General features: G+C 43.2%; 1 protein-coding gene across 1 annotated transcript; it reads right to left on the minus strand.

The window, feature by feature from the left end:
* Positions 1-1,354: 1,354 nt before the first annotated feature.
* tp53inp1 (tumor protein p53 inducible nuclear protein 1) lies at positions 1,355-16,499 on the minus strand. The gene is made up of 4 exons (XM_061049495.1): positions 16,241-16,499; positions 12,250-12,631; positions 7,272-7,806; positions 1,355-6,405 (listed from the first exon to the last, which is right to left on the minus strand). The coding sequence occupies exons 2-4, from the start codon at positions 12,374-12,376 to the stop codon at positions 6,183-6,185; spliced, it is 885 nt and encodes a 294-aa protein (XP_060905478.1). The 5' UTR covers positions 12,377-12,631; positions 16,241-16,499; the 3' UTR covers positions 1,355-6,182.
* Positions 16,500-20,895: the final 4,396 nt, after the last annotated feature.

The following is a 20,895-nucleotide window of genomic DNA, read 5'->3' on the forward strand; positions in this document are numbered from 1 at the left end:
GAGGACACTTCCAATCCATCTGGACACATTTTGTCTTAAGGGAAGACGACACCGAACAAAAAGAAGCCAAATGAAAACACTGCTGAAAAACAGTTTGCTATAAATGCAAGTTATTTATTTTCTGCTGTTTTAGAGAAGTTCATTTCTACTTTAAAACTAAAATGTGTTGTTTTCATTTCAAGCGATGCTTTGATTTCAGTTTGAAATATTCAATAAATAACCACAAAATAGTTCATTAGATATGAAACTCTGTCATTGGAAAACACATCCCAGCTTTAACAGTTGAGCATATTTACAGTAGAGATCTCGTCAGTGAACTATGAGGGCAAAAAAACAAAATAATCCTTCATTAATCATGATCGAGGTCAAATGTTCAATTAATAGTGATATTGATTTGAGGTCGTATCGCCCAGCCATAGAGCCAGGTGTATGTTGTGAGCTGAAAAGGAAACGTGATTCTCTGAGATTGAAGGTATACGTCTGACATTTACAAGTCAAGCTAATATCTTATTTGTAACCTATTGGAAGTCTAACCGAATGGAAAGGAATGTGTAGGCTGTACCGTCTAACAGAATATCAGCAACACTGTTAACATGACAAGTTTGTCTGCCATGTTCTGTTGCTGTGTGTCTGACCTCAGCAGAATAAATTCTAAGATGATCCACCGTCTGATTCACGATTTCAACATCGATGATGTCTACCAGGAAAACTCGGGGGGGGGGGGGGTCATTGCATTTAAAGAGACGCACACCAAAACGGAGCGTTCTGAGAGAGCTGGTTTATACAGGGTCACAAACCTCCTCTGCTGCTTGATTGATATTATATTATATATTTTGACCAAAGCACAGCACAGATGTTTCATTTAGACCACAGGGGGACTGTTTGAAAAGGTGGAGGAGGGGACTGTTTGAAAAGGTGGAGGAGGGGGACTGTTTGAAAAGGTGGAGGAGGGGACTGTTTGAAAAGGTGGAGGAGAGGACTGTTTGAAAAGGTGGAGGAGAGGACTGTTTGAAAAGGTGGAGGAGGGGGACTGTTTGAAAAGGTGGAGGAGGGGACTGTTTGAAAAGGTGGAGGAGGGGACTGTTTGAAAAGGTGGAGGAGAGGACTGTTTGAAAAGGTGGAGGAGGGGACTGTTTGAAAAGGTGGAGGAGAGGACTGTTTGAAAAGGTGGAGGAGAGGACTGTTTGAAAAGGTGGAGGAGGAGGATCATATGTCCTCTTTAAAGTCTACAGACCTGACTGAAGGTTTTTTGCTTAATTGGCTGAATAAGGAGCCGATAAGAAGACTTGGAGTCAAACTAACAAACATATAACTGATGATGAAAAGTGTCTGAAGAATCAAACAGAGTCAGACGGAGATTTGTGTATGAAAACATTTATTGAAGGCTAATAAGAGATCACATGTATTAACTAATACAGTTTGAAAACAGATGACCCCCAATTGTAATTAGCTTTTTCTTTTTGACATCAGAACAGAGTGATTTGATCTGTCGAACATCCAAAAAACACAAAGAAGGAGACCAGTTATTATGTCGATAAATAAAAACCCTAACGAATCCTACACCTTTTTTTTCTTTTTGGCAAAGTGCTGTATTATTCCAGTAAACTACACAACAAAACAAAAATAAAATAAGAGAGGCTAACACTTGGTGAAAAATAGAAATGCCACAAAATATTCTTCACACTGTTATTTCAAAACAAACGAGGAGAAAACAAGTGTTGCTACATCATTCTGTCTGGTTTGTTGAGTCATTATAAAATCTGTACACGGCGCTGGGCGGGCGACTTCCTCCGAGTGGTGCATAGTTGGTTTCTGATGTCTGTTTGTGGGGGGGTTGGGGGGGTTCTTTTATTACGTCCACTCGGGACGTAAAACAAAAAGGGAGTTCAAGTTCTTCATTGATGCATTGTCATTATAAACATTTCAACCTGGAAGGCACGTGATCCACAAATTTCAAGGCATTGAACAAAAACATTAAAAATCCCTGTTAGTCTGAAGATGGAGAGATGAACTGAGAACACGACGTGGACAATAAAAACTGTTTTTTTGAAAAAGGCTCCTGACAGCAGGAGGAGCAGACCTCGCCTCGCTCCTCCGATCCCTTCTGTCTTTAAGTTTCGCCTTCTTTTTTTTTTTTAAAACATTGTATAGTAACACAAATAATAAAGTCCACCGGAGCAGAAAGAGAGAGAGACATTCGAGAAGTAAAAGAAGAGCTTAAATACACCAGAGAGAACCACTCGACTATCTATCACATACCATTATGTACAGCGAGTCGTCTAACAAACATGTTAGTGCTTTCTTAATAACGCTACCGTCCACAGAATCAAACGGAACCACACTGCAAAACACACCAAACCCATCGATTACAAGTGACTGCTGAGTGTTCACACTGACGGCGTCCAATCACTGAGCGTCTTCTTCAGCGGTTCAGGATGAAGGACGCAGCCGAGAAAACACGTTTTTAAGAATATTCCTTAAAGAAAAAACGACAACGCGTGAAGGTCTAGCCTCTCACATCAAGAGGAAACATCAGCACATAGTGGATTTTTATCAGACGGCTCCAGAAAAGTAAATGTAATAGTGCTTTGTTTTGGTTCAAAGGAGAGGACACGTCGTCAGAGAGGCGTTCTCGCTCTCTCCACAACTCCACCAGTTTCCGCTTATCGCTCAATAGGTATAGTTGTAAATTTCCTCCAGGTGCATGCTGGGAAATAATCTCGAAAGGAATCTTTTAGCTGCTTTCACACATGCACAAAACTCCTCAAAGACTCTCCCAAGGTGACACGATCAGGAGGATTTCAAGAGTGCAGGATGTGAAAACAGCTCAAGGTTCAATTTGTGGTACGGAAGCTCATGTCTGCCAAGAAAAAATAAAAAGATCCATGAAAAGTAAGAAATCGTTTCCCTGAAGTTAGTCGATCTGAAACTGAAACTTAACAAACTCTGAACTGTTTTAACTCACAAATATCAGACGAGGAGTCGCTCTGATGAGATTTAATCAAACACGTGCTGACTCATCATTAAAATAGTGAAGGTCTCGTAGAACAAAACGCACTTCATAAAGAAAGCTGTTTCTCTGATCTCAGAACAGCAGAAGGAGGAGCACACTGTAAAAAACTCTTCAGGTGCACGACCACAAAACGACGACTAGAAAACAGAAAAGTGAGCGCACTCAAACAATCCTTTAAAGCGAACGCTGATGAAACACGTCCGTATTTTATCTCTTTCCAGATGATACAAACATGAAAGGACGCGGAGTGTGCTGACTTCTTGTTTCTCTGGATTAACGACATGATTATCTAAGAAATGTAGATCTTTTCCTGAGAGACAATCCGCTTCATTCAGGGAAACAGAATTAACAGAATTTGTAAATTTTCTCATTTGTTTTTTCTTTTCCTGGCAGCCGCTGGCCTCCGTACACTTCAGTCACTTTCTGTATGATGGATGCTATCACTCCCCCTGCAGTGTGGCGACGCGGCTCGGGCTCCACGTTCCCCGATACAGCGGGCGCTTAAATCGGAGCGCCGCGGCCGAGAGCTTCAACTAACACTCAACATGTTAAACAAGAACAAAGAATAATAAAGAACATCAGAACGTTAATATGAAACTAGTGAAGGGTTAAAGATCGTTGCTACTTTTTTGGTTTAAATATTTTAACAGTTTTAGCAAATGTAACTAAAGTTAACATGAAAAACAAAAGAGCTTTAAAAACCACGTTCGGTACATTTGAAACAAAATATAAACAATAATAATAAAAATTTAAAAAAAGACCAACAGCTTCTCTCTCTTCCTTGATGGATTTCCAACAGTCGACCGAGAGCGTCAAGAGTTCATGTTCACAGTCCAGAAAACCAAAGCAAAGAAGTCGATTATTCCTCTCAAAACATTTTCAAGAAGGGGGGGAAAAAAGCTCGCCGGGACGGAGCTGGAAAAGTCCGAGCACGCACAAAGATTCATCAGCCGTCAAGTAAATCTGCATTTGTCCTAAAAAGAGTAAAGGTGATTGGTTGTGACCCTGAGAAGTGGACTGCAGATTCATTTTTAAGAAACAAACAAAAAAATAATAATTATTATAACAACAACAAAATCTTTTTCCATTTTCTTTTTTTTCCCGCCGTCGTCACGGCAACACAACTCTACAACCATGCAACAGAACGCACGCTAACAGAACGCACACATACCTAAGCAAAGAACCAGAGACGCAGATATACCAACTTCATACTGATATGTAATTTTGTTTTTTTCTTTTCAAAAAAATATTTTGGAAGTTTTTTTTTTTTTAAATACATTTTCTTCTTTTACATTTCTATTCATGTCGAAAGCTACCGTTAAAACAAGGCTTTTAGTGATATTCAACCCAGTAAATTTTACAGTCTTTTTTCTTTTTCTTTTTTTTTTTTTTTTTTTTTTTAAGCTTTTCAGAAAAATATTGTGAAAAGTACTGAATTACAGAGTCAGAGGCAGGTTCAGGCGGCGGAGCAGGACGCTGCAAAACGTGAGAGAGACAAACTGTGAGGCGGGAAAGTAACCCTGTGGGGGTGTGGGGGGGGGGGGGGGGGGGGTGGGACGTCTGTCTGTAAGCGTGGTCAACAATCTCAAAGGAAACAGAGAACATAACGGCGAGGCAGCTACAGTACAGGTTTCAGGACACGACTCTAAATTTGACGCTTCCGTCGTTCGGTGACTACAGCCGACATTTTCACAGCAAAATAATCTGAATGCAGCACGTTCATGTTCATGCTCGGGTAGTGTTTGCCAAAATGTGAAAAGGACACATTTTTTTATGTAAGTGTAAAAAGGAAGTGTAGTTGCAAAGTGTTTATATGTGTTGCTACTTTAGAAAACAAAGAAGTTTCTCTGCATGAAATGACATGAAGACAAACGATTACATAAGTTCTCTTCTAAGGCGTACTGCAGAGGTTTAGTATTGCACTGAAACAGATTAAATAAAAGAGGATGGTAAATGTTTAAGCAGAGATATCCCAGGTTTAAGTCTCTTAAGTGGGTCTACTCCAACATAACTACATTTCCCATAATGCAACAGCTTTGTAACTGGCGGCACGTTTTTCAGCCTCCTCACCCCCCCGAGTTTGTGACGCAGTTTTTTTTGTTTGATCTAAATGTCTTATCTCCAAACTGAAGCTGAAGATGACCTTAAGATAACCATGATGACATCACGGTGACATCATCAGGACGCGACACGAGCCCCTAGAGAGCCGAAAACAAACGTCGAGCAGCTGTTTGTACAGCGAGAGTACAAAAACAGGACGCAGACTTTGACGGGTCAACTCAGAGAAATGTCCCTTTGATTGACCTGCTCTCGTGTTGCAGCTGCTCAAAGGCATTCTGGGAAATGTAGGCATTAATATATACACACAAGGCAAGAAATAGATTGCTGATTATAACATTTTCAGGGTTCTTAAGAGGGATGTTTTCCTCCACAGTTTGTCTCTCCGCTACGACGACTCATCGTTTCATAACTCTGCGTCACTACTGGCAACTTTCTGAGCGACCACCGCAACACTCCTGCACTGATTAAATGGCACCGTTGTGCTGCTGCACTGTACATGTTCAAGTGATTCGGGATCTGAAATGTCTCCTGATGTTGTGCCCAGTTGCTCAGAAAGTTGCCAGATCCCGCCAGCTGTGACATCACTATGACATCATCCTGCAACCCGCCGAACCTGCCGCTGAATAAAGTGACCTACAGCATTGATTCTACACATCAAGTTGTCCATAAAGAAAGAAGAAGAAGAAGAAAGAGAAGGAGGAGAGCAGAGGAGGACGTAACCGTGACAACGCCTCTGCTCTGTGATTGGACACAAACTGGTCCAGCGGAGGGGAGGATGAAAAACGAGGACAAAAAGGAGGAGGATGACCTTTTCTTTTTCTCATCCCTTCTTTTCAGCATCAACGGGGAGGAGGGTCGATGAAGAGGAGGAGGAGGAGGAGGAGGAGGGGGGGGGGGGACTTTTCTCCCACTGGCCACTTGAGCTGATAAAATGGTCAGCCATTTTCCTTTATTTTCACCGTCCAATCAGATTACAGAACAGACTGGGTGTGATTAATGGCTGATGTTGCTGGTGTTGTTTTTAAAAAAAAACAGAAGAAGAGATCAGAGGGTGGAGGGTGATGATGATGATGATGATGATGAAGGTGGAGCTGTCAGGACGACCTCATCAGAAGTTGAGGTGTCTCTGGCTGGGCTGGTGCAGGTGCACGGTGCCGGCCTTCGGGGGGCGCAGTAGGTTGTGGCGTCTCAGGGCGTTACGGGACAGCGGTTGGGTGCGTTGGGCGGCGTTACCGGCACGTGGCTGCAGGAGGCCGGGGCGGGCGGAGAGAGCGGCGGCGTAGCAGGCGGAGTGGAGGCTGGAGCGACGCTGGACGGCCGCTACATCCTGCCTGCAGGGGGGGCGACAAAAACAGAAGACACAGATATTACTGAGGGCTCAAGATAAACCAGATCTGCTTCCTGTGAGTGTGTGAAATATGGTTATAATGAAGAGTTGATCGTGCTGCTGCTTTCTGCATCAACATGTCACGTTCTATTTTGAGCTCGGCTGGTAAAGACTTGGTGATGTCTGTAATTTGGTCATTTTTGCAGAAACTGTTCTCAGGCAAATCATCCATGGCAATGAACTCCATTTCATTATTTTTTATTTAATACGGACAGTAATAATGTTGCAACATTTTGTAATTAAAGGTTTTTATTTTGTATTATTATATTTTACTTTTTCCCCCCTTATTTTATAAATGTGTATATATGTGCATGTGTAAATCTTTTTTTTTTCTCCATAGAATTTATTTAATTGTGATTGTATGGAAGCCCATTTCCACCAGTTAAAAAAATAAAAATGAAAACTTGGCTTTGTTGAGATTTTTTAAAGTCGAAAAAATTTCAATAAAGTCATAATGAGATAAAAAGTTATAATGAGATAAAAAGTCATAATGAGATAAAAAAAAAAAAAAAGTCGATATATGAGATAAAAAGTCATAATTATGACATTCAAGGATGCATCGCGGTCACATTGAAGACTACATACAGGCCCCTGGAGCAGAAGTCACGGAATAAACCACTTGAGCAAAGGACACGATAAACAAAGAGAACATTTTGATCTTTATCTCATAATTATCTCAACAAAGCCAAATTTTTAAATTTTATTTTTTTAACTGCAAAATGGGCTTCCATATAATTGTGTGTCTTGGAATTTTTTTTAAATCTCAATAAACATATTTTAAAACAACATGTCACGTTCTCATCTACGTACCTGTGACGGGGGCCGTCCAGACTGCGCCTGCCCTTCTCCTTCCCCCCCGACGCCGTCTGGGCGGGGGGCATGTTTCCAGGCAACAGGCTCTGCAGCTCCAGGTCGAGGGAGCGCGGCAGGGCGTCGAGGGTGAGCCTGGGGGGGCTGTGGTGGGCGTAGACGGACATGCTGGGGTGTTCGATCAGCAGGTTCTCCAGGGGGCTGGTCTCCAGGAGGATGGGCTTGCTGCCCCTCCCGGTGAAGCAGGGAGGGGGGGTGACGAACCAGCTCTCCTCCAGGGAGCAGGCGTCCAGACGCAGGAACCCGCTCTCTCCTTCTTCTTCCTCCTCTTCTTCCTCCTCCTCCTCTGGCCCTCCGTCAGGGTCGGTGTCGGCCGTGGAGTTGAGGGAGGTGCAGGAGGCGTAGCGGATGGGGGGGCTGGCCATGGGGGAGGGGATCATCACCAGGTCTTCATCATCGTCGTCGTCGTCCTCTTCCTCAGGACCGGCGGTGGAGCGAGAGAGGCCGTCAGCACACTGAGCGGAGCAGGCTTCAGCTGAGGGAGGAAAACAAATCAGATTCAACGCTTTGATTCACTGAAGGTCGTTTTAAACTTTGTTCCTCTTGTTCAGTCGATTTAAAACTTTCTCTGACGAGTAAGTGCTTTTAAGTTTTGTGTTTCAAACACAGTGAAATATGTGTTTTTGTAACTTTTCTTTTCATTCCTGGACATAATAAATCCTTTACCCTCATTCTTAGATGTCATTTTATTGGCTGTCTTTTGAGCAGCTGCTGTTTGTTTCAACCCAGACACAAGTGAGTGTTTGTCCAGCAGAGGGCGCTGTGTCCTCTCTGTGCAGCAGCAGCAGCAAGTCTCTCAAGATGTAAACAATCATTTGGATGATGCTGAGCAGCCACAGAGCCGCAGCAGGCCTGACAGCTCAGCATCACATGTTCCACTGAAAGCTCGGCCTGCTGCACGCATGTTTGTGTTAGCATGCGGCTAAACCCGTCTCCCTCTAACAGAGCTGTTTAATCTGCACACAAACACCTGATCCCTCCACACTGGCTCCTCTGCACGGAGCTGCTGAAACAAACCGCCGCACTTTATTTTTTATGTATACTCATAAATCATCTCGTTCCAATATCCCGCTCTGCTGCACGTGCAGCCCTGCTGTTTACAAAAAAACAGGAGGCGATCCAGAGTCCAGGAGTCAGGCTGTTGTTTTGATCCAACATCAGCAGCCTCTAATGATTCACAGAGACACAGGAAGTTATGAGGTGAAGAGGCAACAGGATCTCAGGCTGGCAGACTGGAGACTAAAAATAACCTCGGTGCGGACTAAGCAGAAGTCTCTGTTTGATTTCAGTTCTGTTTCAGGGACCTGCTGATTTTCTCCAGCAACTTAAAACATGTCAGTTTTATTTAGCTTCACAGTCCGACTGGATCAGGAAAACTTTACAACAACAACTTTTTAGTATGAGCTAAATTAAGGAAGAATCCCCCTGAAGGAGAAAGATGATGTGTGCAGAATAAAGCAACAATGCTGCATTCAAGTGCTTTTAAAAAAAGCTCCGATTTACAAACGTGGGAAGTCTTTTTCTTTTCCAACTCGTGTGTGTTTGTGAGCTTGTAAATCATAATGTGGGAACAAGACAAGCTCAAGCACACGCCTGTGTTTTTATGAGCTTAAATGTTGAAATGCAAAACCATGAAGATGATATGTTTCCATTAAGGAGTAAGGAGCCGGTCTACACAATACTTTGTTTAACCAAATACAACATAACAAGTTACAACAAAGCACAAAAATAACGTGCAATAAGTGAATTTATTAAAGGTTTTGAGCATCCAGCCAATGACTGCTTTGTCTGCAGTGTTTATGTTTAATATGACATGAAGCCTGCATGTCATGAACAACATTTTCTTGGACTTTTGAGGCGATCCTACTCAAGGATTTGCATGATGTCATTGTTCTGTTTTTCCCCCGACATCATCTTAAAGCAGGGTTTACAGTGTGGATGCTCAGGGGATATTAAAGGAGGTAGGATGTGGACAGAAACTTAGAATATGGATCCAACTATTGCATGTTAGAAAACGAAGTTGCCACCGTCATCAGCTGTTCCTCCCTGACCTCTGACCTCTGCACTCTCACTGTTGACTGTATCCATTCAACCCCCCCCCCCCCCCCCCCCCCGGCATGTGAGCCAGTGTTTTGGATCTCATCTCCACACGTGGCCTCAGCTCCATCCTCACCCGGGTGGACTTCACAGAGGAATCCTTGTTTACCCACAAACAGGCCAGAGAGGCTGCTGACTCAGCGCCCGCCAGCTGATCTGCACACACTCTATCCTCTCACCAACTGAACTCTTCCTGCAGAGGCTGCGGGCGCCTCGAGAAAAACGAGGAGCTCAGGTATCGGCTGCACAACACGTCTGCGCGGCGGGGAGCAAGCGCTGTTGTCAGGCAGCGTTTGGGACGATTTGGCAGGCGGTGTGACGGGGTTAATGAGGTCGCTGTGGATTATGAAGGAACCAGCTGACCTCCTGCACAACTCTGCACAACTCTCCTTTGTGAGACACCCAGAGCACACTAACAGCTGATCTCACTATTTCTCAAACTTTATAACATGCAGGCTGAGAGTTTAAACAGTTTAATCTCACAAACTCCCAAAATCAAGCATGAACATTTACAGATTTTAAAAATATATCTGCAACTGGCAGCACTTGTTAATGAATCCTTTTCTCTGCCACCCTTCCTGATTTGATGAAACCTCAGACGACTAAACGGTCCAGCAGCTTGCAGGCAGCTTCACACCTTGACACATTCCAGAACACAGACATGCAGCTCTGTTTATGCTTCACTGGACGTCTGCGTGTTAACACCTGAGCAGCTGCTGTGCACAGCTCACAAAGTTAGTGCTGCATGGGGGACGTCTGCAGGACGACCGAAACCTGAGCTTTGAAGCCGGGCTTCACTTTCATCCCGGATATTTTCATTTCATTAGTCTTTATATAATCACTTAAATTGAAAGCCATATTTACAATAACAGGATTTTTAAAATAAAAAAAGCAGTTTTACCATTTAAAGAAGAAGAGGAGCATGTTCTTTACTGCTGCACAGCTGCATGGTTATGATGCAGCATGCACAGGTTCTAACCACTGGATGGAAATTTGTTGTCGCTTTCACAACGTTTTGATGCAGTCTGATGAAGGTTAGATGAGATGACAGCTACCCTCTGATTCATTGTTTCCAACTTAGTGATGAAACTAGTCGTGCTGGAGAAACATGTTGCAAACAGGCTTCATGAAAACATCCAAAACTGAGGATGAACTGGAAGTTATCAGTAACAGGAACGCTTTGTTTGTCATAAAATTGAAGAATATTATTGCACAAGTTTCTCTCATAAGGCAGAGGAGGTCCAGGTCTGCACTCCCTCCCGCACATCACTTTGGATAAAAGTGTGAAACATAAATTGAAGAATTGTAGTTGGTGAAAAACGTCTTTGTGTTTTTTTTTCTAACAGTAACTTTGGTGCAGACTTCTTTACTGTGTTTTAAAGGGTTAAGGTCATGTTGGACAGTTTACGGCCTAACATATGGATAAAATAAATAACTAAATGTACTGGTTATAAAAAGGATCAGCATACAGGATGCACATTTCACCTGAGGTGTGATTTTAGAGTTCTGTTATTGTGACTTTTCATGCAGAAAATCTGGATATTTATGGTTCAGTTTGTGGCAGCAGCTTAAACTCGGGATGACTTGAAGAGATGTGAAGGTAACCGTCTGAGAGAAAAGCTGTTCTATAAGAGTGAGACGTTTTCATCTGGTTACAAACTGAAGGTTTAAATATATCGAGCTTCTCTTCACACTGCCAACAAATCGTCTGAAATCCCCCTGCAGCCGAGCTCAGCAAGAAATGTTTGTACCTCCAGAAACACAACCCTGCATCCAGGTGTGTGTGTGTGTGTGTGTGTGTGTGTTTATGTGTGCAGCTCTGTGCCCATACAAGTCCTCCAGAGTTTATTTTTATCTCCTGTGGTGCTTTTGTTTGACCTGTTTACAGGTTGACTACCATAAACTGCCTGATGCCTCTCTCTCTCTCTCTGCACACCCCCCCCCCCCCCCCCCCTCCCAGCCTGAAGTGGCAATGCAGCCAGCGTGCCTCTGCAACCCCCCCTCCCCCCTCCTTCCCCTCCCCCCTCCCACCTGAAATATTCACACGGCTGTGGAATCGGAGACGGGTCAAGTTGAGTCAAGTCTGTCTGCGGGTGAACGCTGGGACAAACCAGAGCTGAGCTGAACCTCAACCCGAGACACCTGGAGTCCCTGTGTCAGGTTACTGTGTACAGTGTGTGTGTGTGTGTGTGTGTGTGTGTGTGTGTGTGTGTGACTTGCTGAACTTGTCGTGTCTGTTTTGACTGGTGCTCTGTTTTTTATATCTCAGACAGCTCATGTGAAGCAGCCATTAAAAGAGTCTAACGTGATCCAGTATCTGTCTCTGCGTCGGCTCTAAATCCTCCCTCTGAGTTTGACTGAATGATCTGAGGATGTGGATGCAGGCGGCTCAAAGTGAAGAAACAAAGAAAGACGAGCTGCAGGTCATCGAGCTGACTCGATCAGCAGGCGTGTTGTCTCTGAACAAACTGCATGTGTCTGTTTACCTTTAACTTCATGTTTCAGAGGGGTTCATATGTGGTCACAGGTTTTTAGTCTGCAGCGTGTGCAGACAAAGTAAAGCCTTTAAATTAAAGCATATTTGGGTGATTAAGGGTCTTTCAGGTTGTTGCTCCTCCTGCTGCTGCGCCCGTCATGAGCGGAGGACTCCTCAGTGAGAGGAGGGACGGCTCGGGGTCTAAGTCGAGGTTTAGAGCTGAAACCAAAACCCGCTGACTCATCTTTTAGAGTCTTTTTAAACCAGTTGTCCGTGCCTTGTCATTTCATATTTTACAGTTTTAACCACACATGAGATTCTTTGTTTTACTCTGAGTCTACTTACCCAGGTAGTTGACCAGGATCCAGTCTTCGTCGTCCTCCTCTTCCTCTTTTCCGTCTCCTGGTCGGTTTCCTCGGCTCAGCTCCTCCATGTCGTCCCCGAACAGAGCGCTGGCGAACCTCTGGAACATCCCGGGACGTCCTTCGGGGGCCTGAGGCTGAGGGAGGGGCCGAGGGGGGCGCGTGGCTCGGGGCGACGGCGGGGAGGCGTGGCGCGCACTTTGGTCATCAGCTGCGGGGTTAACGGCAGGGAGAAGGCTCCGGAAAGGTGCTAAAGTGCATCAATAAGGTGTGGTCGTGGATCATCTGAGGAGCAGCAGACACAGGCTGGACATCTCTCGGCGTCGGGGGTCGGTTTGACGAGTGCAAAACAAAGAAAACGAGCCCTGAGAGGAGAGAGAGGGGAGGTGTCATCACTGCTGGATGTCAAAAGGATCAATACTTTTTAATACCAAGTGTTTTAAAATGATGCAAACTCTGAACCACAGCACCCAAAAGTACCAAAGCTTTAAAAAAAACGACATCTATTTCATAAGACAGGTGCATAAGAGAGGAAGGATAACATCCATCACATTTCTTTAATTACACAAATACATCGGCAAAATTTCAGTACAAGAACTACAGACACAGTGCAGGAGTTTGTTTTCAAGTTTTGATCATTAAAAACAAGACATTACACAAAATTGGGAACTCAAAAATTCAATTTCTTGTTCCCGTGGTAACAAAACAGGTTTGATTTTTTAGGATTAAAGTTTTAAATTCTACACAACGACTCTGATTTAAAGTCGAGTCAACTACCTTTCAAAGACGTTTTTAAGAGTGTCCAGTCTCCTTTAAATTCAGTTTTATATCAAAGAAGTAACTGTTCTTTAAATCACATTTTTTTTTAAATCTTAAAGCTGTGAAGTTAACATATTTGCCACTAGGGGGCAGTGTCCCCTGTTATCACCTTGTAAAGTTGTTATTGTGAACTTTGAGACTGTGTACAAAGAGTGGACGTCGCCTCTGGGTCTGAAAAGTGAAGCCAAAGCGGGAGTGCCTTTAATCTGCATTCCTTCTTGTGGCCAGCAGGGGGAGATACTTAACATTTGGTCGTTAGAAAAGATTGCTGTTCTTTTTTTGGGGGGGATAAAAATCCTGTCCTATGCTTCTTTTTTGTTAGCCACTGAGAGCTGCTGAATAACATCACAAATACCACGAGTTACAGATTGTTAATGAAGCACGCACTAACATAGATTAGCTGCCTGCTCCAGCTGCTTCCTTTTACTCTAATAGGGTCGCTTGTGGTTCGGTTTTTGGTCACCACCTCTTAAGGTCAAGATCTAGTTCATTAGCTAACCTTTAAAACAGCTTCAGCTCTAACCCTGCAGACTGACAGTTTATCTCTTTGACACACATACACATGCTCGCTTCATGAGCTCCTATGAGGCTGTAAAATGAGGCGGGATTTTTCCTGTCAGGCCTGATGGAGGCGAGCAGCAGCTGCACCTTCCTCGTTTCTCGAGCTGATGCAGAGAGGAGCTGCCCTGTCCTGTGTTTGACTCAACAGTAAATAAAGAGATCTGCTGTGTGTGGAGGGTGGGGGGGGTTACATACACAGCTGGCTGGCAGCCGGTCTGCTGCTCTGAGAACAGTCTTTCAGGAAAGGAAAAGTAACCGTCGACAGAGAAAGAAATGATCAGTGTCGCTGTCTGGCTGCAGCTGCTGTATAAAAAGGGAGGGAGGCTACTTTTGGCACAAATAAACGTGGATTAAAGCCAAGTGTGCAACGACCCAACTCACACTTTAAGCCTACTGTTCCCCTGCTTTCTGCTTCTTCTTTCTGCTACATGCACCCTCTGATTGGTGGAAAAGTGGAACAAAAAAACCCTGCAGACACTACTCAGGGCTGAAAGTGTGAAGCAAGTTGAGCAGGATTTTTCTTTGTTCATATATAGTTTTGTAAATCACTTGTAATACATACTTATTCTTTACAGTTCACTGTGAAATTTGCACAATGACAAAAAATACATTTAACTGCAAACTATTCGACCACTAATTTTATTGCTCTTCCTTAAGAAACAAAAAACAACCTCTTTTGTGTTTTCTGTCTATTTAATTTGCAACCTTTCTGTACAATTTACATTTACACCAGTAAATTCCACAAACCCTCAACTCGAAGGCCTACATTATTACAACAAATTATTTTAACCAAATTGGTCATAACACCTCAAGAATGGGCGATTTATTTAGAGAAGTGAAATGTCGGATTTTTTTTCACCAGTACATGAACGCACCAGCATTCGAAGCGAATTAATCATCTTCGTCTGTGATGCGTTTAAGCCTCCCGAAGCGGCTCGTATTTTACGGTTTCCTTATATTTTCACACGTAAACAGACAAACAGCGCCATTTTTTTTTCGCTTAAAAAACGCCCGAGTCCGTGTTTAGTAAACATCGAGCAGCTGTGAAGGAGAGACAGTGAGAGGTTTTAACTGAAGCTGACACACAGCGGCAGCAGCAGGCTGATAATCTGCTGCACCTGTTCCTCCTCCGACCTCATCCTCCCTATCACGACATATCAGGGATAAACACTAAATATGGAAGTCTTCTGCTCATCATCATAACGAAGTCCACACAAAGGAGGGCTGGTTTTGATCTGCGGTCGAAGGAGTGACCGAGTCTGTTTAACGACACCGCAATCATTACATCTATTACATCACACCGCGTTAGTTATTCATCCATAACATGAAGGTTATGAACGATGCTCTGAGTACTTCAATGTAATATATGCAGAGCCTGCTGGATTATAAACGACCGACAATGATCAGAGATTTACAGAAGCAAACCGACATAACAAATAAAACAAACAAGAGCTGACTAATTAGCAAATGGAAATAATATTGTATTCAGCCTTATATTAATATGGATGTGACTGGATGGGGATGCAAAGGTAACGATTGTCATCCATCGTAGTGTTAAAACATTTGGGGAAATCGGTAAATCTCCTCTGAACGGCATTTAAAGTGTATTCGATAAGTGTAAAAAGTCCCAAAAAATAAATATATTCGACTAAAAATGAAACAAAATCAAGGATTGGGCGCAAATTCCTTCTTTTCTTTAATTAAAATGAGTACATGTCGAGCATTTTCCTGAGACATCTCTTAAAAGTAATGATGAGGCCCACTGTCGATTAATCTGCAGGTTGTTTGTTATCGATTAATCGTCGTCAAAAACATATTGACAAACGGCCCCGGAGCTCCAGGTGACGTATTCAGGTTGTTTTGTTCGATCAAACGGTCAAACAACCGAGCAGCTTTTGAATTCAAAGCGGGGCAAAGAACGAGCAGCCGAATCCTCGTTTAGAAAAAGCTGAAAACTCGACATGTGTGACCTTTTTATTGATAAAAACACAACTTGTTTGTGTTTTTATTGTTTGCTTGTGACCTCTGAGGTCTCACTAATCTATCGGCTTTCTATTTCAGCGCGGATATGATTCAGCAAATTGTCAGTGGGACAGACAAAAAAGGCAAACTGGTCCCATAACAAAGTGGAACAGCAGCAGTGTGTGTGTGTGTGTGTGTGTGTGTGTGTGTGTGTGTGTGTGTGTGTGTGTGTGTTGGGTACAAAAACGAAGGGGAGGGACTGTAACTCTACACCGACAGGGCAGGACTGCAGCCTGTTTAACTTTAATCTCCTGAAATATATTATGATCCTTTTTTCCAGAATAGCATCAGGCCTACTTTGTTTTTAGTCGAGAGAAAACACGAAGTTCTGCAGGGTGAAACCAGCTGCAGCTTCCATAACCAGCCTGGAGAGATTACGCAAATTCTGCGGAGTGAAGCCGGATGAAAAAGCATCAGAAACACTAAATAACGCGATGTTCCTCAGTGATGTTTGTCTGTTTCTTAAAGTAGGAAGTCTCTCTACATGAATGTCGATGACAAAGTGATTTGAATCCGACAACAGGAGGCCCAGGAGCCGATGATGATCACCGAGAAGAAAACAAAGAACTCACCTGCGGCACAGACAAGATGATGTAAACGCTTCAAATCGAGATTAAAATCCTTGAAAACTGAGGTAGACGCGTTTCTTTTCGAAAAATAGAAAAACTAGAGGTTTCTTCGCGGAAGAAATAAAATATAAAAAAAGGTTAATTTAAGGACTGAACATCGGGAGTCACAGTGTTTCTTTCTTTCTTTCTTTCTTTTTTTCTTTCCTTCAGTCCGTTTCCTCTTCAGTCCCCCGACTGCTCCTTCTTTTGTTGTTGTTGTGGAGCTCCAACAGCTGATCGCACTGACGTCACGGAGCGCAGCCTATTGGAGGGGACGGGTCTGGAGCGGCTCGGCCAATCAGAAGGCGTGTCTCGGGCTGTCACTAACCCACGTGACGCCTCCAGGCTCCTCCCCTTGTTCTCCGGAGAAGGGCATGACTGGGCAAAGTGCTCCGGGTTTTGGGAGGGGACAGCAGAGGTCTATATGTGGGATTCTTTTCCCCTTTAAAAAACAGAGCTCATTACATAAGCAGGCCCGACATCCGGGTCAGCTGCAGGGGCTTCCTGTTTTCTAAGTATCCACACCCAGAGGAACATCTGAAAAGTCGTAAAGTAATCTCAGATAAATAAAACAATAAGCAGAAAAAATCATTTTAATCCGGCAATAAAACTTCAACTCTGGAACATGATTATATAAAAACAAACAGCTGCTGAACACAAACAATAAACAACACAACAGTATGTTAGAAGAAATAATCCAGCCTATAAGTAGAAGTTGCATTGAGGCCAGTGATTCCCAAAGTGGGGGCGCTGGACCCCTGTGGGGGGCCCGGAGTTATGACAGGAGGGGCCCCACCACGGCTTAACAAAAGCACTGCACACGGGTTTTCACCACAAAGCAAAGAAAAGCACTTTCTGAGAGAGGACTCACATGTGACAGTGTCAGGTTACACCATCACTTTTTCATTTCTTCCTCTTTAACAGCGGCTCGTCGGTTTGTTGTCACGCTGAAGTCGCTGTTCTGCGGTTTTTGAAGCCAGTGTTTGTTAAAATTTTAAAAATGTAGGAATGTGTCAACAAAGAGAGTGACTGCAGTGTGTTCAGTGTGTGTCTGTCACACTACAGACTGAGCTACTGCCGCCCAATTACATTTTTAAAATCACGATTAATCACTAAATTAAAAAAGTGAATCTTGATTAATCTAATTTTTTGTATTGCCTGTTTAATAATTATATTTTTTAGCATTTAAAAATAAAACTTGCTAGGCTTTTATTTTGAAGTTTTGTACTGTCTTAACCCCTGTTTGAATTCAGCCCTGCTTTTATTTTGAAATAAAGTAAGGACCTTCTGGTAGATGGGACAAGAAGTTAGGCACAGAAACAGGAAGTGGTTATGGATCACAAACTAAAGTCAAACAGCTCGGAAATGTTTGGTACAAACCATCTGTACATGAGGCGCACTCACTAACCACTAGGCCACCAACGCCCCTCCAAATTAACGTTTTCTCAAGCAGCATGAACGACCAGAGGAGAACATTTTAAAAAACACAGTCGTACATGCTGAAGGTAAAAGTTGTTGAAGATCTAATGAGGTTTGGTTAAAGAACCGACACACAAAGACAAAACACTAAATCCAGATATCTGGGTCAGTGTTTTGGTAATCTGACCCCGTCTGCTTTTAAAGGGGGACATAGGGTACCCAGCCTTCACCCCCACACCTCCCTCCCCTCAGTTTTAGCTGCGTCTCCCCCTCCCACTGCCCTCCATTCAATCCATAATCTGGAATCAGCTCCAGACAAAAGGCTGATGAACATGTACAACTCTTTGTGAATCTCAAACACTGACTTCTTTATTTCAAAATAAAACGATGTTCCTCAACTCTTCAGTTGTTCCTCTTTTTGTTTACAAGATCCTCTTCGTTCTCAGGCGTGTAAATGTGAATATTTTAAATCTCTAAAGCTCAGAATATCGCTCTCTAGGACAAAGCAGAGCTCACTGTCGACCTGGTAATCATCTTTTGTTCCGTCTGGGGCTCTGACCTTTGACCTCCCGGCTCGTATGAGACTTGATCTGGATTAAAGCTGGAGCTCCAAAAATCTAAAATGCAGAACACAAACTGCCGCCTCTCACTGGCACAAATCAAACAGATGTGATGATGATGATGATGATGATGATGATGATGATGATGATGATGATGATGATGATGATATGTGTAATCAAACACGGTGATGATGATGTCACTCGATCCGTCTGCAGATTCTCGTCTCGGCTCGTTGACTTTTACGACAGCAGACGTTACGCTCGTCGTCTGGACGTTAAACTGTAACTCTGGAGGAATGTGGCTCGTCCTCTTTAGTGTTTGGTCTTGTTGTGTGTTGATGAACATGATTCATACCTCCTCCTCTTTGAGTCTGACAGCAAACCCAGACCCTATTATTGAGCTTAAAGCTGAGACGTTATGGAACCACTCATGGATTTCTTCATCTGACCGTCGAGACACCATTTTAAATATTTTAACTGTCATTATCATTCAAAAACTATCTTCATCATCATCTTTAAGGTCGTAGGTGTTCATAAAGAGCTGGGTCTTTAGCTTTTACTTAAAGGTGCAGAGGGACTCTGCAGATCGGGTGGAGTTTGGTGGCTCATCCTACCACCGGGGGGCGACAGAGGAGAAGAGTCTAGTTAGAGACTGAAGGCCTTTCCACACTGAGTCTGTTATTTTGAACAAAATCGACTCATGTAAAAAAGAAATACGATCTTACGTTATGTCAATCATGTTTGCCCACTGACTCCAAAACTTTCATCTGTCATTTTTTTCAGAACAGGTTTGTTTTGTCTGCGTTTTTGCGTGTGTGTGTATATCTGTGTGTGTGAGTTTGTGTGGTTCCAGTATAGAGAGTAACGGATCAAACTGGACCACTGACAGCCTCAAATCTTTTCTTAATTTCTTGAAATGTTGGGCATTGAAATTGTGACGATTGCTCGAGCTGGACCCAAAAAGCCAGACTCAGACAAGCGTGGTGGGTTTAAGTGATTTATTACAGACTTTAGAAATGATGCACAGGAGTCCTGGTGACGAGGGCGCTGTGGGTGGACCTGTGCTGGTGGAGTGAGGCCGGGCAGCGGAGGCACTCAAGAAACAGGGAAACAAAGAAACACAGGGTTAGAACGCTGGCAAAGCACTCAGGGAAAACTAGAGATACTCTCTTACTTTAGAGAGCACAGATACCGCTGAAGGAGCAATAACTGGAAAACCAAGTTTTCAGAGGGAGTATATCAGCAGCCGTTGATTGCACCTGATGAGTCGCAGCATTGCCCAGCAGCTGCAACAAAACAAGAAGAAAACACAGAAAACAACCAGAATCCTGAACTAAACACAACATGATGAAAGCCTCACTAGAAATGAAACCAAAATAAACTGATTGAGTCCCGAACGTGTCAGAAATGACAGTAAACTGTCGACGCCTCTCACTAATATGAGGAAGAAGTGTTCCTTAATATTCTGCACAGTTTGTTCCTTTGAGCACATGTTTCAAGGACAAACAGCGAAACAGAGCGCTGTTCATTAAAACAGGAAGTGACGGGACGGGAAGAGAGGAGCAAACAAAAGAGTCAGCGCTTTTATTGTTTTTGTTGACATCACGAGGGTCTTTTTAAAAACAAGAAGAAACACTGAAGATATGTTTTTGTTTAGCTCCCTTCTGAGGCCTTCTGGTCCACAGGTGGAGGGTTTTTAAAAAAAACTGAAGTTTTCTTCTGATGCAAACGGCGTTTTAGGTCACTGAAATCTTTTGGAAGAATCCTTCCAAGGACAATAACGTCAATAACGTCACTTTTTTTGACATGATATTAGAACGATAGCAGACGTAAACAAACTATTGCTCCTACTATGTTGACAAGAGGCGCCTGAACAGACAACTTTGTAAAAGAAATGGTCATTGCAAAGGAATGGCGAGAACATTTTTGCATGTTAAGAACTTCGTTGTTGACTTGGCGTGCTCATGCGGCCATTGCGTTTTCATGTGGACGAAGATGTTTTTGAGAACTGAGCGTGTGTGCAAAACCTCCATTTTAAAAAATACCCCCTACGTCTGGACTAGGCCTGACTTTTTAAAATTGAACACAACAAAAATACAGACGTTACCTTTTTCCCATCAGTCCCTAAATGTCGACTGACTGAAGGACAGGTCGCCACGACTTTATGAATAACTCTCGTTGTTTATTTTAACAAAATAACTGAAGAGATGACGAGTTTTCATCCTGAGGTAATGATGAAATTCATGTAAGATATCAAGAAAAAAAAACAAAGTTCACCAAATCAGTGATGTCATCCAGAGATAACAAAATAAATAAGTCAAGATCCCGAGTTAACAACAAAGATTTACTTGTTATCACCAGCAACCTCTGATGCTGAAGTTCAAAATCCTGCAGTTCCTGGAGTGTCCACTAGAGGCTGGCTGCAGAAGCACAGGAAGTCACATACACACCCATTCTAAAAGCCTGTTTTCCCGTTCTCTCAGGGCCTCTGGAGTATTTTTCTGAATCCCAAGTATTCAAAATGTTGAGCTGAATTTAGAAACATGTTCCTGGATATTTTTAATTGACCTCTAACCTGGCCGTGTCTCTCTCTCTCTCTCCCTGTTTGTCTGCAGAGCTGCAGAGCTGCAACATTTTCCT

Source organism: Labrus mixtus, chromosome 11 (genome assembly GCF_963584025.1).
Source record: "Labrus mixtus chromosome 11, fLabMix1.1, whole genome shotgun sequence".
NCBI lineage: Eukaryota > Metazoa > Chordata > Actinopteri > Labriformes > Labridae > Labrus > Labrus mixtus.

Excerpts from the sequence above, each read along its gene's own strand:
- tp53inp1 (XM_061049495.1), bottom strand. The coding sequence starts at position 12,376 with ATGTTCCAGAGGTTCGCCAGCGCTCTGTTCGGGGACGACATGGAGGAG. Across the intron at positions 7,807-12,249 it reads GATCCTGGTCAACTACCTGG|CTGAAGCCTGCTCCGCTCAG; the intron begins GTAAGTAGACTC and ends TTCCTCCCTCAG. Across the intron at positions 6,406-7,271 it reads CTGGACGGCCCCCGTCACAG|GCAGGATGTAGCGGCCGTCC; the intron begins GTACGTAGATGA and ends CCCCCCCTGCAG.